Genomic DNA, 14,471 nt, shown 5'->3' with positions numbered 1-14,471 from the left:
AGATGACATTCATAGAAAGTGTTACCAAATTTCCTTTATTTAGCCTTATAACTATGACTAACATGAGTCCATCACATCAATTTTACATTAAATTATGTGGCATCATACTAAATGCAGCAGTTTGACATGGAATTAATGAAGTATTGCATTACTCATACAATATGTCCAAATGTTTGTTTGAGAACCCTTCTTATGAATTCATTCATCTAATTTAAGTTGCATTTATTGCTGACACAGAAGTGCAAATGCACACAAACAGCTTATCTATCCCCTTTAAAGAGGTATTGCCAAAAGAATAGGACTCTATGGCGAAGAACATGAAGATAAGCCTATTCACAGCCTGCCCTATGTGAGGTGTGGGCTAGAGAGGAGTTTTAAACCCTCAGCATTGAGCTGTGGAGCAGTGGAACAGTGTTTTCTGGAGCAATGTCTGGTGCTTCATGCAGTAAGATGCTCCAAAATGTAGTTGGAAAATAATAGTTGAGACAATTGAGACAATTGCTTCAACAAAAGCAGGTTAAACTTTATTTTAATACTCTTGATTTGAGAAGAAACTGCATTTTAACTGTAAAAATTTAAGTGCCTCAGTACTTTTGTACATATGGTATCTTTTATATTAACTGTTAAGTGTAGTTTTGTTGAGTAGATCAGTTAAAACTGACATATAGTGCAGTGTTGATCTGCTAGATCCTCCCTGTGTGTTTAAAGTCTTAAAAGTTAAAGGATAAAGTCTGTGAGTTTAACGTTCCTCCAGACTCAGTGTAGCGTCACTAAACGACTCTCTGTGTTGACAGAGATGATGTTAAGAGCCTGTGCTAGCAGGAGGCTCCGCCAGGGGTTAAGGGTAACATCAACAGTCTGCTCGTATTAGTCAAACATCCGCTACAGGCCTTTAGCCTATAGCCTTTCACCTTTCTGCTCCTATGTGGTCTTACTGCCGAGGCCCACGAGGCCTCAGAGCACTTTGCAAGGACAAGGTGTCAGAGTAGCATTAGGTTTTCTCAGACATCCCCAGCAGCCTCAGCCGCCAAATGGACTGACGTGGCGCTAAAAAAAGACCAGAGGACAGGTCTGTGGAAAATACTGAGGATATCATAGCTAAAACACAATATGAGAGACGAAAAGAGAGAAAGACAGAAGCTTAATGTGGTAGTTTTTAAGTTTTGGGATTTGGGGATTTTGAGATCTCTCTGGTGGAAATGGGAAATAGCATTTTTATAACGTGCTTCGATGTAAATCTGGTGTTTTTAACATTGGCTAAAATCGATTTTAGCTCACAAGATGTTTTCAGTTCTAATTCTTCCTTTCTTTGTTTGCTGTTCTGATATCTCCATGTTCACAGTAGTTATTGTATCAGCGCCATTAGCAGCACTGCAACTCTAACACTCAGAAAAAAAACATGCAGTGTTTATTACATTTATTCTGACTTTTGTCTTACTGCAGACAGTATGAACTCAGTATACAATATTTTAATGTCTTGTCAGATCAAATTATTTTTGTTTATTAGTAAAAAAAAACATTCCTGCAACAAAGAAATTAGGACAGAAGCAACTTTGGGTTTGTAATGAGATAAAAACCAAATACAGTATAGAAGTCTTCGAGTCTTTAAGGAGCAAAAGTAAATTGAATATCCCCAAGGGTATTTTTTATTTCTAATTTCCTCCCAGTTTAGCTAGGATTGGAGGAAAGCGCAGCGACTCGGTTCCTATAAATCAGCTCACAGACTCCTTGTGCTGATCGACATCACCCTTTGGAACGATGAGGGGAAAAAGTGTCATCTGCCCACCCAGAGAGAGCAAGGCCAATTATGCTCTCTTAGGGCTCCGGCAGCTGATGGCTAGCTGCATGACCAGGATTCGAACCAGCGATCTCCCGATCATAGTTGCAGCACTATAGACTGCTAAACCGCTCTGTGCCTCCTGTAGTGTCAAATTAATGCAAAAAACACTCTAGTTCTCTAGTTTTCTAGTGATATCTGTTATTGTCTTTTTAACTAAGCTTATCCACATGCTGCACACATTATAAAGGCATGGCTGTAGAAGAAGAAGGTATAGCTACTCGGACTGGCTGGCCTGATCTGTCCCCAATAGAGAGTGTGTGAAGAATTTTGAAAAGGAAAATGAAAAATGCAACAATGGCCACCTCATACTGTGTCACATGTGTTAAAGGAGAAGTCCGGTGTAAAATGGACTTCAGATGTAGTGAAACATAATTATGAGTACTAACCTTTGTTGAATAGCTGACCTCAATTTGGAGACAGCATTCTGAAATACGAATTTTTTTCAATTTCTCCAAACAGGTTTTAGAATGGGCGCTATAGGGGCATATTTTTGTCCCTGCAGAGAAATCACTTTTTTCCACTGCTAACAAGCTTAAAATAGCTCCACACTTCATTGGTAGAATTCAGAGAGCCTTGACATTTAAGAGAGACATTGAGAACTTTAAAAGTGTGCCGAATGTTTATTCAAATAGTTGCACTAAGCTAGTTCTAGATGGTGGCATCCAGAAAACCTGTGTAGTGCTACTTGATGTAAACAGAGTATTTTAATAAACTTCCGGTGCACTTTTAAATTTCTCAGTGTCTCGTTTTAAATGTCTAGACTCTCGGAATTCTACCAATGAGGTGTGAAGCTATTATGAGTTTGTTTGCGGTGGAAAAAGTGATTTCTCTGCAGGGGCAAAAATATGCCCCTATAGCCCTTATTCTAAAACCTGTTTGGAGAAACTAAAAAAATAAAAAATCTGTATTCTGGATTACTGTCTGCAAACAGAGGTTAAATGTTTTGTCCAGAATGCAGATTTGTTTTTTTTTTTAGTTTTTAGGAATCGTAATTATGTTCCAGTAAAACCCAAGTCCATTTTACACAGGAGTTCTCCTTTAAGAATTAGACAAAAAATATGTGAAAGGCTTAATCACTTGGTATTTTCAGTGACAGAGCTGAAGTGAAATACATTTGACCAGATTTAACATGAAATATCATGGGGTCATACTCATACTGTTAAATCAAAGATAAAGAAAACTGTACTGGTTACTGGTTGCAATTTAAGAGCAAAATCTTAAGGACTGCAGCTTTTAGCAGAAAGCTTGTCAGTTCCAACACAGCAAGCAGATGGCCGGGAACAACTGCCGGGATTGATAAGCGCCGTCTGATTAGCACATTCCCGCTAAAGAGACTTTTAAAGTTTTTTAAGGCAAACGTGAGCGGAATTGATTATGCGAGGGACCGGCTTTATACTAATGATGAGCCTAATTACCATTGTCATTTTTTCCTCCAAGTCTTTAGAGCTTACAAGCTAAAGCGTCTCCCCACCAGATTGAGATATGTGATGACTAATGAAGACTCAACATGATTTAGAACAGTATTGCTTTTCCCACCATGTAGCAGCTGTGTTTGTAAAGGAATAAAATTGGCTTTTTTCTTCTTCTTTTGATCTGTTCTGCAAACAACAGGTCATACAAACGATCACGGCTGTGGATAAGGATGACTTTGCGAATGGACAGAGATTTTATTTCTCTTTCCCTGGAGGAATTCCAGCAAACCCCAACTTCACCATAAAGGACAATGAAGGTAGGCAGTATGGACACTATGCTAATGTGCATTAAATTATATTTGTGTGTATTTGTATTTGTATTATCTTTATTTGACTCTTTTCTATGCTACATGTTTTTGGAGCTTCTACTTGTCCTCTGTCTATTCTGATCTGGAAGAGTGTGTAGAGTATTCCTACAGAAAGTACATGAACATTTTTGGGGGGCTAAAACACGCCTTGCATTTATAAATGTGTCCAAGCTCTGGAAAAAAAATTAAAACCACTTAAAAATTATGAGTTTCTTTGATTTTACCAAATTGAAAACCTCTGGAGTATAATCAAGAGCCAAACTGAACAAAACCAAACTGAACTGCTTAAATATTTGCACCAGGAGTAAAGGCATAAAGTTATCCAAAAGCAGTGTGTAAGACTGGTGGAGGAGAACATGACAAGATGCACGAAAACTGTGATTAAAAAACAGGATTATTACACCAAATATTAATTTCTAAACTCTTAAAACTTTATGAATATGAAATTGTTTTCTTTGCATTATTTGGAATTTGGGAGAAAGGTTGTCCATAGTTTCTAGAATAAAACAAAAATGTTTATTTTACTCAAAATATACCTATAAATAGCAAAATCAGATAAATTGATTTAGAAACAGAAGTGGTCTCTTTTCCATTTTTTCCAGAGCTGTATCTAAATAAAATCAAACTGCCCCACATGTCAATTTATTGAAGCTACTGTGATCAAATGTGGGTGAATATCCAATTTATGTAGTTTAATGTTTCATACTAATATTTTTTGTAAGATTACCATACATTTTTCTTAGACAGAAATATCTGCTGCATGTTTTTGACCTCATTTAGAAAAGTATCAGCATAATACATAGCAACACCTTAGCGACCACTTTAAAACACCTAAGTAACCAAAAGTTATACCATGGCATCACATTGGCAACCACTTAGCAACACTTCAGCAACCACCTAGCAACACTTGAGCACCTGACGTCTAAACAGTTTCTAATGCTTTGGCAACCACCTAACAACACCTAAGCAACCAACCAACACCATGACAACCACTTAGCAACACCTTAGCAACCTCTTAGCAACATCTCTGCAACCCCCTGGCAACAATTTAAGCACCTGCTGTCTAATCGGTTTCAACAATTTAGTGACCTGCATCAGTACTGTAGCAAAACATCGGCAACTACTTAGCAATACAATAGCAACCACCTACCTCCAACACCTGAGCAACCACAATGAGATACCTCTGGAAAATTGGTTGAATGTCAATTTTGAATAAAGCTTAACTTTTATATGATAGCAACACATTAGCAACCAAAAGCAATACCATAGCAACACATTAGCAAAAACCACCTACAGTATATCACAGCAACACTGCTGAGCTGCAGTCATACTCAGTCATACTACAGTCAAACTTAAATTTCCTTAAGTATCTATCTATCTATCTATCTATCTATCTATCTATCTATCTATCTATCTATCTATCTATCTATCTATCTATCTATCTATCCATCCATCTATCCATCCATCTATCCATCCATCCATCCATCCATCCATCCATCCATCCATCCATCCATCCATCCATCCATCCATCCATCCATCCATCCATCCATCCATCCATCCATCCATCCATCCATCTATCCATCCATCCTCCCAGTTTCTGCAGGAACTTCACTCTCTAGTTATTATTGTTCCTATGCTAAAGACTGTTGAATTACAGGGTAGAAAGTATGGATGCTGTGCAATCGACACCACATTCAGTCGATGTTAAGTCATGGGTGGACGTGTGCTGCTTGGCAATTATGAATATGAGTTAGAATATGCATTCTCTTATGCATTCCCTTCAGGGAAATGACAAGAGCTATTCAAATTCGCTCGATAGACTTCAGTATTGACGAAGACTAACACTTAAGCTATAATTAAATCTGCCATGTGGGGAATCAGGCTTTAGGCAAGGTATTGATGAAAATCTACAATACAAAAAGCAGAGCAGTTCTAACGAGAAATGCCACTTCTAGCCTGAATAACGTTTACAGAGTGTAATGGATCAGAGTAAACCTGGATAACTGTTAAAAATGTAAGACTAAACACTGATTTATTATTTTTAACCCTCCTGTTATGTTCATTTGTCAGGAACAGCAGTGGTGCTCCGGGGTTAATTTGACCCGGTGCATGTTTAATTATCCAAAAGATGTCTGAAACCCAAAAAAATCCTTGCAAGCAGTGTAAATATTTTATATATAACTCCATTACTAATTATTCTATCAATATTTAGTGTAATGGTGTTTCTTGCCTCTAATAGGTAATGGTTCAATTAGGTTAGTTCACTCGTTGGTGAGAGAGAGAGAGAGAGAGAGAGAGAGAGAGAGAGAATGAGGGTAGGGTAGAGAGACGGGTAGATAGAAGGACAGACAGATGTAGAGAAAGAGAGAAAGCAGTAAAGGAAGGTAGGGGAAAGTACAGAATAAAGGCTATGAGAAAAAGGTGGATAAAAGAGAGAGAGAGACAGATAGAGAGAGAGACATATAGATGGTATAGAGAGATTGATACAGGTAGATAGAGAGACAGATAGAGTGTGGATAGAGTGAGAGAGAGACAGAGGTAGAAATCAGATAGAGAGAACAGGGATAGAGAGAGGTACATCCAGAAAGCCACAGATAACGAGAGAGAGAGAGAGAGAGAGAGAGAGAGAGAGAGAGGTGTACAGAATAAAACTGTAAAAGAAAGGGTGAGACAGAGAGAGCGACACTGATTACATATAGACATATAGAGAGACAGAAAATGAGGGTAGAGATAGATGGGTAGATAAATATACAGGTAGATAGAAAGACAGACAGGTGTAGGGAAAAAGAGAGAGAGAGCAGTAAAGGTATTGTAGGAAAAAGGTACAGAATAAAGACTATAAAGATGGATAAAAGAGAGAGAGACGTGTAAATGGTATAGAGAAATTGATATAGGTAGATAGAGAGACAGATAGAGGGTGGGAAGAGTGAGAGAGAGACAGAAGTAGAAATCAGAGAGAGAGAACAAAGATAAAGAGGTAAAGAGAGAGAGAGATGTACTGACATAATTGTTTTTTTTAAGTTTTACTACTTTATTACTTTTAAAAGACCAGCATATAAAACACAATAGTTTTACAGAACATTGAAACATAATATTGCAATTTTGTTTTTGTTTTAGTTTTTGCAGGGGGTGGTTGTTGCAAATATGTGAGATGAATCAATTTTATATTATATGTTGATTACACTAATTAAGGCAAGCAGAAGTAGTTTTATACTAAATAAAGACTTTTAAATATTTTTCCTAGATCTTCAAACTTTAAAACGGGTCAAATTGACCCAAAACATAACAGGAGGGTTAATATTGACACCCATTCCTTCATTTCTGCAGCACTGTGCCACAGTAGAGCGTTCCAGAAGCTGCTCTAATGACGTTGAGTCCCGTCCTGACAGACACTTACTTTCAGCATCTCTAAAGCAGAGTTAGCTAAAGGCCTTTCTCTTTATCACTGTCCGTGCTCGTCTCAGCTGCGTGACGGTGGCTGCGGGGTTATTGCAGGAGCTGCGGCTGGAACCCGGCCGCTGTTGTTGTCAAACGGATTACCTGCTCCATCCACGCCTGAGCCGCCCGCCTTAACCTAATACACACATACCCGCTGGCCGGGGGTTACCACGGAGACCGCGGCCGTCCCAGGTGTGATGTGCTGCACTCTCGCGCTCTAGTCAGTAATCAGCCAGGCATTCGAACTGAGAGAGAAAGAGAGGGAGGGAGAGAGAGAGTGAGAGAGAGAAAGAGAGAGAGAGTGAGGGAGCGATTGAGAGAAAGGGTTAGACAGAGAGAGCGACAACAATTACATATAGACATATAGAGAGACAGACGATGAGGGTAGAGAGAGATGGGTAGATAAATATACAGATAGATAGAAAGACAGACAGATGTAAGGAAAAAGAGAGAGAGCAGTAAAGGTAGGGAAAGGCTATGTGAGAAAGGGCTAAAATATATATATATATATATATATATATCTAGAGAGAGAGAGAGAGAGATAATATATAATCGTGGTGGAAGGAGAGACAGACATAGACAGGTATAAGAGAGAGAGAGAGAGAGAGAGAGAGATGTAGACATATAGAGAGAAAGACAATGAGGGTAGAGAAAGATAGGTAGATAGAAGGACAGACAGATATAGAGAAAGAGAGAAAGCAGTAGAGGAAGGTATGGAAAAGTACAGAATAAAGGCTATGAGAAAAGGTGGATAAAATAGAGAGAGAGAGAGAGAGAGAGAGAGAGAGATGGTATAGAGAGATTGACACAGGTAGATAAAAAACAGATAAAGAGTGGGTAGAGTGAGAGAGAGACAGAGGTAGAAATCATTACATATAGAGAGACAGAAAATGAGGGTAGAGATAGATGGGTAGATAAATATACAGGTAGATAGAAAGACGGACAGATGTAGGGAAAAAGAGAGAGAGCAGCAGGTACAGAATAAAGACTATGAGAAAAAGGTGGATAAAAGAGAGAGAGAGAGACATGTAAATGGTATAGAGATATTGATATAGGTAGATAGAGAGACAGACAAATAGTAGGTAGAGTGAGAGAGAGACAGAAGTAGAAATCAGAGACAGAGAACAAAGATAAAGAGGTAAAGAGAGAGATAGAGAGAGAGAGGTACTGACATGTAAAAGATGGAGAGAGGTAATGAGGGTGTAGAGAAATAGATAGAAATAGATAGAAAAAGATTTTGATGGCTATGAAGACATGTGGAGAGAGAGAGACAAATGTATAGAGACAGAAAGAAAGAGAGAGAGAGAGAGAGAGAGAGAGAGAGAGACTGACACAGGTTAAAAAAGAGACCAGCAGATGTGGAGAGAGAAAAAGAAAGTAAGATAGAGAGGAAAAAATATAGAAAGAGATAAGTAGAGAGTGAGAGAGAGAGGTGGAAATAAGAGAGAGAGAGAGAGAGAGAGAGAGAGAGAGAGAGGGAGAAAGAGAGAGAGAGACATATAGATGGTATAGAGAGTTGGATACAGGTAGATAGAAAGACAGATAGAGGGTGGGTAGAGTGAGAGAGACAAAGGTTGAAATCAGAGAGAGAGAATAAGGTAGAGAGAGAGACAGAAAGAGAGAGTAAGATAGAGAGAAATAAAAACACAAAGAGATGGGTGCATTGGGAGACAAAGAGAGGTGAAAATAAGAGAGAGAGAGATGGAGACTTTATCGTCTTAGGCATTTGCTAGCTTCTCGTTTACATTTTTACATTCCATCTCTTATATCATACAGCAAACTCCGGTGACAGGATGCAACTGCTGCACCATTTAAGGTAGAACATTTAAGGTGGAAATTAAGCTTCCTAGCTTAGTTATAAGTCTTTCTACTAACACTATTTTATGCGTGTTATGATTAGAATACAATAAAGTAAGAAAATGCAATGGTTATCCCTGTTTTTAGAGAAAAAAGCAATATTTGTGTTTTTCTTTGGTTTTGCTTGTGCAAAAATGATCTTGCCATGATTTTGTAAGAATAAGGAGACCCTACTCCTCTTTCCCAACAATTATCATGTCCCCTAGGTGTGAAAACAAAGACAAACGAAGGGGTAGAAGGTAGAGGCAAAGGGTGACATGGGATTGGGCTTTAGTGTAGGTAGAAAGAAAGACAGACAAAGGTAGAAAGAGAGAAATAGAGAAGTAGAGAGAGTTGAAGAGAGAAAACAGAGGTAGAAGGAGATCAATTGAGCAGAAAAGTTAAAAAAGGTGAGTTTGGGATTGTGGGTTGGGAATCAGAGGGAGTGAAACAGAGATGTGGCGGAGAGGGTGATGAATCGATGTGACAAGACAATGGAAGATAAAACAGTAGGAGTGCTGAGTGTGTTTTGAATTTGGCTCTGTTATCAAACTCTCTGCAGTACGGAGGCTGCTTCATTTATGCCAGTGCCACTCACTGGCACAGTCTCTCTCTCTCTCTCTCTCTCTCTCTCTCTCTCTCTCTCTCTCTCTCTCTCTCTCTCTCTGTCTGCCCCTCCACTGGTGCATACCAGTCTAAGCAGAAAGCTTATCAGTTCTTACTGTTGGTGGTCCATGTCATGGTGCACTAGAGCTTACAGAGGGCAGTGTGTGTGTGAGAAAGAGAGTGTGTGTGTGTGTGTGTGTGTGTGTGTACGAGCACAGTCCTTTTCAAATGACTATAAAGAACTGAAGGGGTTTAAATATAGCCAGTGTGTGTGTCATTTTCTCTTTTGAAGCAGTCGAAGCACTTCATGCTTTCTTTGCAGACGTTCTTTGCTGGAGTGTTTTGCAGTGATATACAGTTTAGAACTGCAAAAAATATGCAGGAAAACAAATGTAAAAACAGACATGTTCTGTTTGTCAAAAAACAGAGAGGTACTATTATATTTTGGAGTGCTGTCATGATGCTTCTAGGATTGTTTGGGACTTGTATTTAGTTCTTGTAAATTTATTTATGTTCTTTAATGTTGTAAGAGACATTTTGGTGTGAATAAATTGATGCTTTTGAGGTATTTTAAAGTACTGGAACTGGAAAAAAGAAAACTTCTGTTTTAGAGCTTTGGCCCATATAAGACGACTCTGTTTCTGTATGATTTGTATGATACTGATACTGTTGCAACTTGCATTTGTGGATTGCAAGTTATTGCATTCCTATACAGCAGGGGTGTCCAAACTACGGCCCGTGGGCCATTTGTGGCCCGTTTCCTTTTGTGGAGCGGCCCGCAAGATATTTTAGAAATAAAATGAAAGTTGGCCCGCTGTTAAGCAGGTTTTTACAATGTGAGATTCAAAGTTTGAACGCTAGGTGTCAGAAAGGGTCTAAAAGCGGAGAGAGTGCGCAGTTATAGCGCAGAAAAAACGGGCCAAAGAGTCTAAAAGCGGGGAGGCTGCGCAGTTTTAGCGCAGAAAAAACGGGCCAAAGAGTCTAAAAGTTGCCGTAATTAAGGAGTTTAATATTAAGAGACATCATGAAATTAAACATGAATTTGAAAAATATTAGTTTACACAACACTGTCAAAGATAAAGATAGTAAGTCAAGTAAAATGGTGTGTAAATGAAAGTAATCAGGAAAATGTATTATTTAAAGTGGCATATTTCATTATTTGTTTTATTATAGAGTCTGTGGCCCGTGACTTCAAATATATTTCTCCTTCTGGCCCCCAACAAAAAAAGTTTGGACACCCCTGCTATACAGAATCAGTACAGCCTGTTTTTAATGTAGTGCCATCTGAGGTCCTGAAGATCACCAGATCCAAATACTGACCTGAGCTGCTGCTTAGTGAACTATGCGATGAATTCAACAGAATTCCTAGTTCTGGGTTCTTTTCTGACCTCTTGGATGAGTTGTCCATGCCCTTTTGGAAAAATTTTGGTCGGCCAGCCACTCCTGGGAAGGTTCACCAGTGTTCCATGTTTTCTCCATTTGTGAATAATAGCTCTCACTATGGTTCTCTTGAGTCTCAAAGCTTCAGAAATGACTACTAACCTTGATAGATGATCAGTGACTTTGTTTTCTCATCTGTTTTTGAATTTCTTCAGTTCGGGATAAAATGTGTTGCTTTTTTGAGATATTTTATCTGCTTCATGTTGTCAGACAGCTTCTATTTAAGTGATTTATTGGTTCTACAGGTCTGGCAGTAATCAGGCTTGGTTGTGGTTAGTAGTGAAATTATAGAGAGATTTTTTTTTGCAGTGTAACTTCATTGTCGTCCCTGATGCATACATGCAGAATTGGATTAAACAGCCGGAGAAAAAGCTCCGTCTGGATCCCTCTGTGTTTCCAGATCTGCAGGTGTGCCTTCATTAGCCGCAACCCCACTAAACCCAGGGTTTAATGGACAAAATCATTCTCGCTACAAGAATTGCTTTGTAATTGCGGTGTCTCTCTCAGTGCATAACATTACAAGGTAAAAGGGCCTAGAGCATAAACACAAGCCCTTACAGATATCCGCTTTGATTGTGTGAACTGCTCGATCTGGCTTTGTAGTGGCATCAGGGGTAATTAGCCGGGGAATATTCATGAGCGGGCCGAGGAGCGAGAATGACGCTAGCCCAGAGGCATCGATCACTGGTCAAGGAGACACGTATCCCTGCTGAGGATCAGATGCGTAATCGCGCAATCATTTCAGTGCTAATCAAATTCACACACACACGCCGACACACACACACATACACATACACATACGCACACTTCTCACTTCACGAGTCTTCGAGTTCAGACTGAAGCACACAACAAATTACATTGCTCCTTTTCTTTCCCTCTCTTACATTCCAGCCCTCACTCCTTCCTTCATTATTATTTTCCCTGTTTAAACTACTGTGGCTGTTCACTTCCTGTCTATTATTATCATCATTATTATTATTCACCTCTTTCTCTCTCCTTTTCTCCTTCACTCTCTTTCTCTCTCTTTATTTCCCCGTGAACGACTGACTGCTCTTTCTCTGTTCCTGAGCTGCTCCTCTTGAGCCGTGTTAGCATGCAGTTAGGCGGTTAGTGCTGTGTAAGAGTGTGCGTCTGCGTGTGCATGAATACTGAGCACCCCCACACTGCTGCACAAGTGCGTTACATACTGGTGGAGATGACTGATAATATGGTAATTATGATCTGTACGTTCTTTAGGACAGGATGATGGAATGATAGAAATAAAAAAAATATTATGAATATTATGTGGCATTATTATTGTGATAAAATAGATTTGCATTTTATTTATGTGTCCATTTTTAAGTGAATAAATTGGATATAAAAATATACATCCAAAATTGATAAAAAAAAAAGATATATCCAAAATAACTATGGATTTCTGTGCAAATTTAGAGCTTTCATTCCCATCTTTATTTCCTTCTCCATTAAAATGAGCATTTTACATCACATAAACATGAATGTGATATTTACACAAAAATAAGGAGCTGGTTTGAAGTTAATTTATTAAAACATTTGTCAAAGTAATAATAGTATCATTTATCGTGTTAAGTTAAGTTATGAAATAACTGAGTTTTGAGAGGAGGAACGTGCCTGAAGCCCCTCCCCTTTCCAATCCAACATCCTATAAATTCCCTTGACTTCTCTCATGTGTCATTATAAGCTTTCACAAACTTTCACTGTCCTATATCCTTTCTTGAACTCTATATCTTATATTATATAAGAATATAAGAAGGGGGACTCAAATAAAACACATCAGTGCTAATAATTATAGATATGGACATGGGAATACTATACTTGCTTATGAAAAACATAGAAAATATACTCTTAAAGTCAAGGTAAACATAATTTATTTAATTTATTCAATGTAATTTTGGAGATTCATCAGAAATTCTGAAAAAAAAAACAAAGCTAGCAGCTTAAAGTATATTAAAAATGAAAAACAACAATGGACACTTTACACCTTTTTATATTAATCATTCAGCCAAGAGTGCTTTGACAAAGTATATGTTTCAATAGATTGGACAATTTTAGGCGTGAATGTGTTTGTATATCAAACATACGTAATTGGTATTTGTGTGTTATGTGTAGTTTACACAAGTTGTGTGTGCCAGTGTTGGTAGTGCATATGTATGTTCGTATGTCTGTCATATATGTTACCCAGTGGATTATGAGTCTGCTGAATATGTTTGATCTTTTAGTGGATCTAATTTGAATTGGCATGAATTCTTCCATATTAAGTATACTGTAAATGTTGTGTAACTTAAAATAAAAACTGGCATTTCGTCAGCAATTAATATATATATATATATATATATATATATATATATATATATATATATATATATATATATATATATATATATATATATATATGAAAAAACAATGGAGGAGGGATATTTGTTCCTATGTTGTATATGTCTTGAATCAGATGTGGGTTATATGTATTCTGTACATCATTTATCTGATCATTTCAGTCTGTGCTTGTTTCTATGTGATTTCAGTGGATAAGGCATCCTTATTACTACCAGATCTAGCAATAAGGAATACAAGAAACATCCTCCAAACTCTCACACACACACACACACACGCACGCACGCACGCACATACACACACACGCGTAAATAGTCACAATAGTGGGTCTGTGTTTGCCTTTGCAGCGACTGACCCTGAGGCAAACAGCAGGCTTCTCCAGGCTGCCCACACAGCGTCCCTGCAGGACCGGCGTAATTGATAGAGGCTGTGTTAGCTTTAAGTCTGAGGGTGGGACTCTGGGGGGCTGCCTCTGCTGGTCTGACTGGTCAATATGCAGACAGATTTTAGTCAGGGTCAAAAGGCTTACTATTCAGAAAAAAAAAAAAAAAAGAAAATATAATATATATATATAAATATATAAATAAATACATTTTAAAAACTCTGCAAAAAAATGTACCTGGACAGAAATATCCTGCACAAAACACAAGCAAAGCAAAGCAAGCTCACAAACACCAAGCAGGAGGAATTCACACACCACAAACAAGCGAAACAAGGTAGAATCCCAGAGTACTTCTCAGCGCTCTCCTGGTTAATTACCCAGTCACACATGCAGGCAGAAGGATTTCTTCCAGGGTGTTATTTTTCTCCAGTTTTGGCTGAATACACAGTCGGCCATATTAAAGCTCTATTAGCCTGCGCATGCTGTTTAACAGGCTCATTTCTCAGTCTGCAGCTATTTCCTTAATACAAGTACGCATTTATGGGCCACTCACTCTGAGTCTTGGAGGCTATTACAAAAATGGTAATGTTTTCCCGAGACAGGAGATTAGACTTTCTCCGAGCAGTTGGTTGTGTTCGTAAAAAGCGCCTAAGTAAAGAATTTATTTCTCGCCTTTTCATTTCTTGCGTTTTTTTTCGCTCTAATCGGAGTAGTCGTGCTCTTTGGGGGGATTATATATTTATTATTTATATCTTGTATTTTTTGGTTGTTGTTTTTGTTTGCAAGTTTGAAGAGTTTGA

The 14,471-nt window shown here is 38.3% G+C and overlaps 1 protein-coding gene across 2 annotated transcripts in view; it reads left to right on the top strand.

Moving 5' to 3' along the window:
- Positions 1-14,471, top strand: part of LOC103028344 (cadherin-18) — a 379,608-nt gene that overhangs the window by 334,652 nt on the left and 30,485 nt on the right. For both annotated transcript variants that reach the window (XM_049464277.1, XM_049464276.1), the window contains one exon: positions 3,452-3,569. In XM_049464277.1, coding sequence (XP_049320234.1) covers positions 3,452-3,569 — 118 coding nt within the window. The remainder of the gene's footprint in view (positions 1-3,451; positions 3,570-14,471) is intronic.

The sequence above is a fragment of the Astyanax mexicanus genome, chromosome 15 (genome assembly GCF_023375975.1).
Source record: "Astyanax mexicanus isolate ESR-SI-001 chromosome 15, AstMex3_surface, whole genome shotgun sequence".
Classification (NCBI taxonomy): Eukaryota; Metazoa; Chordata; class Actinopteri; order Characiformes; family Acestrorhamphidae; genus Astyanax; species Astyanax mexicanus.
This window is presented reverse-complemented; position numbering and strand designations above follow the sequence as displayed.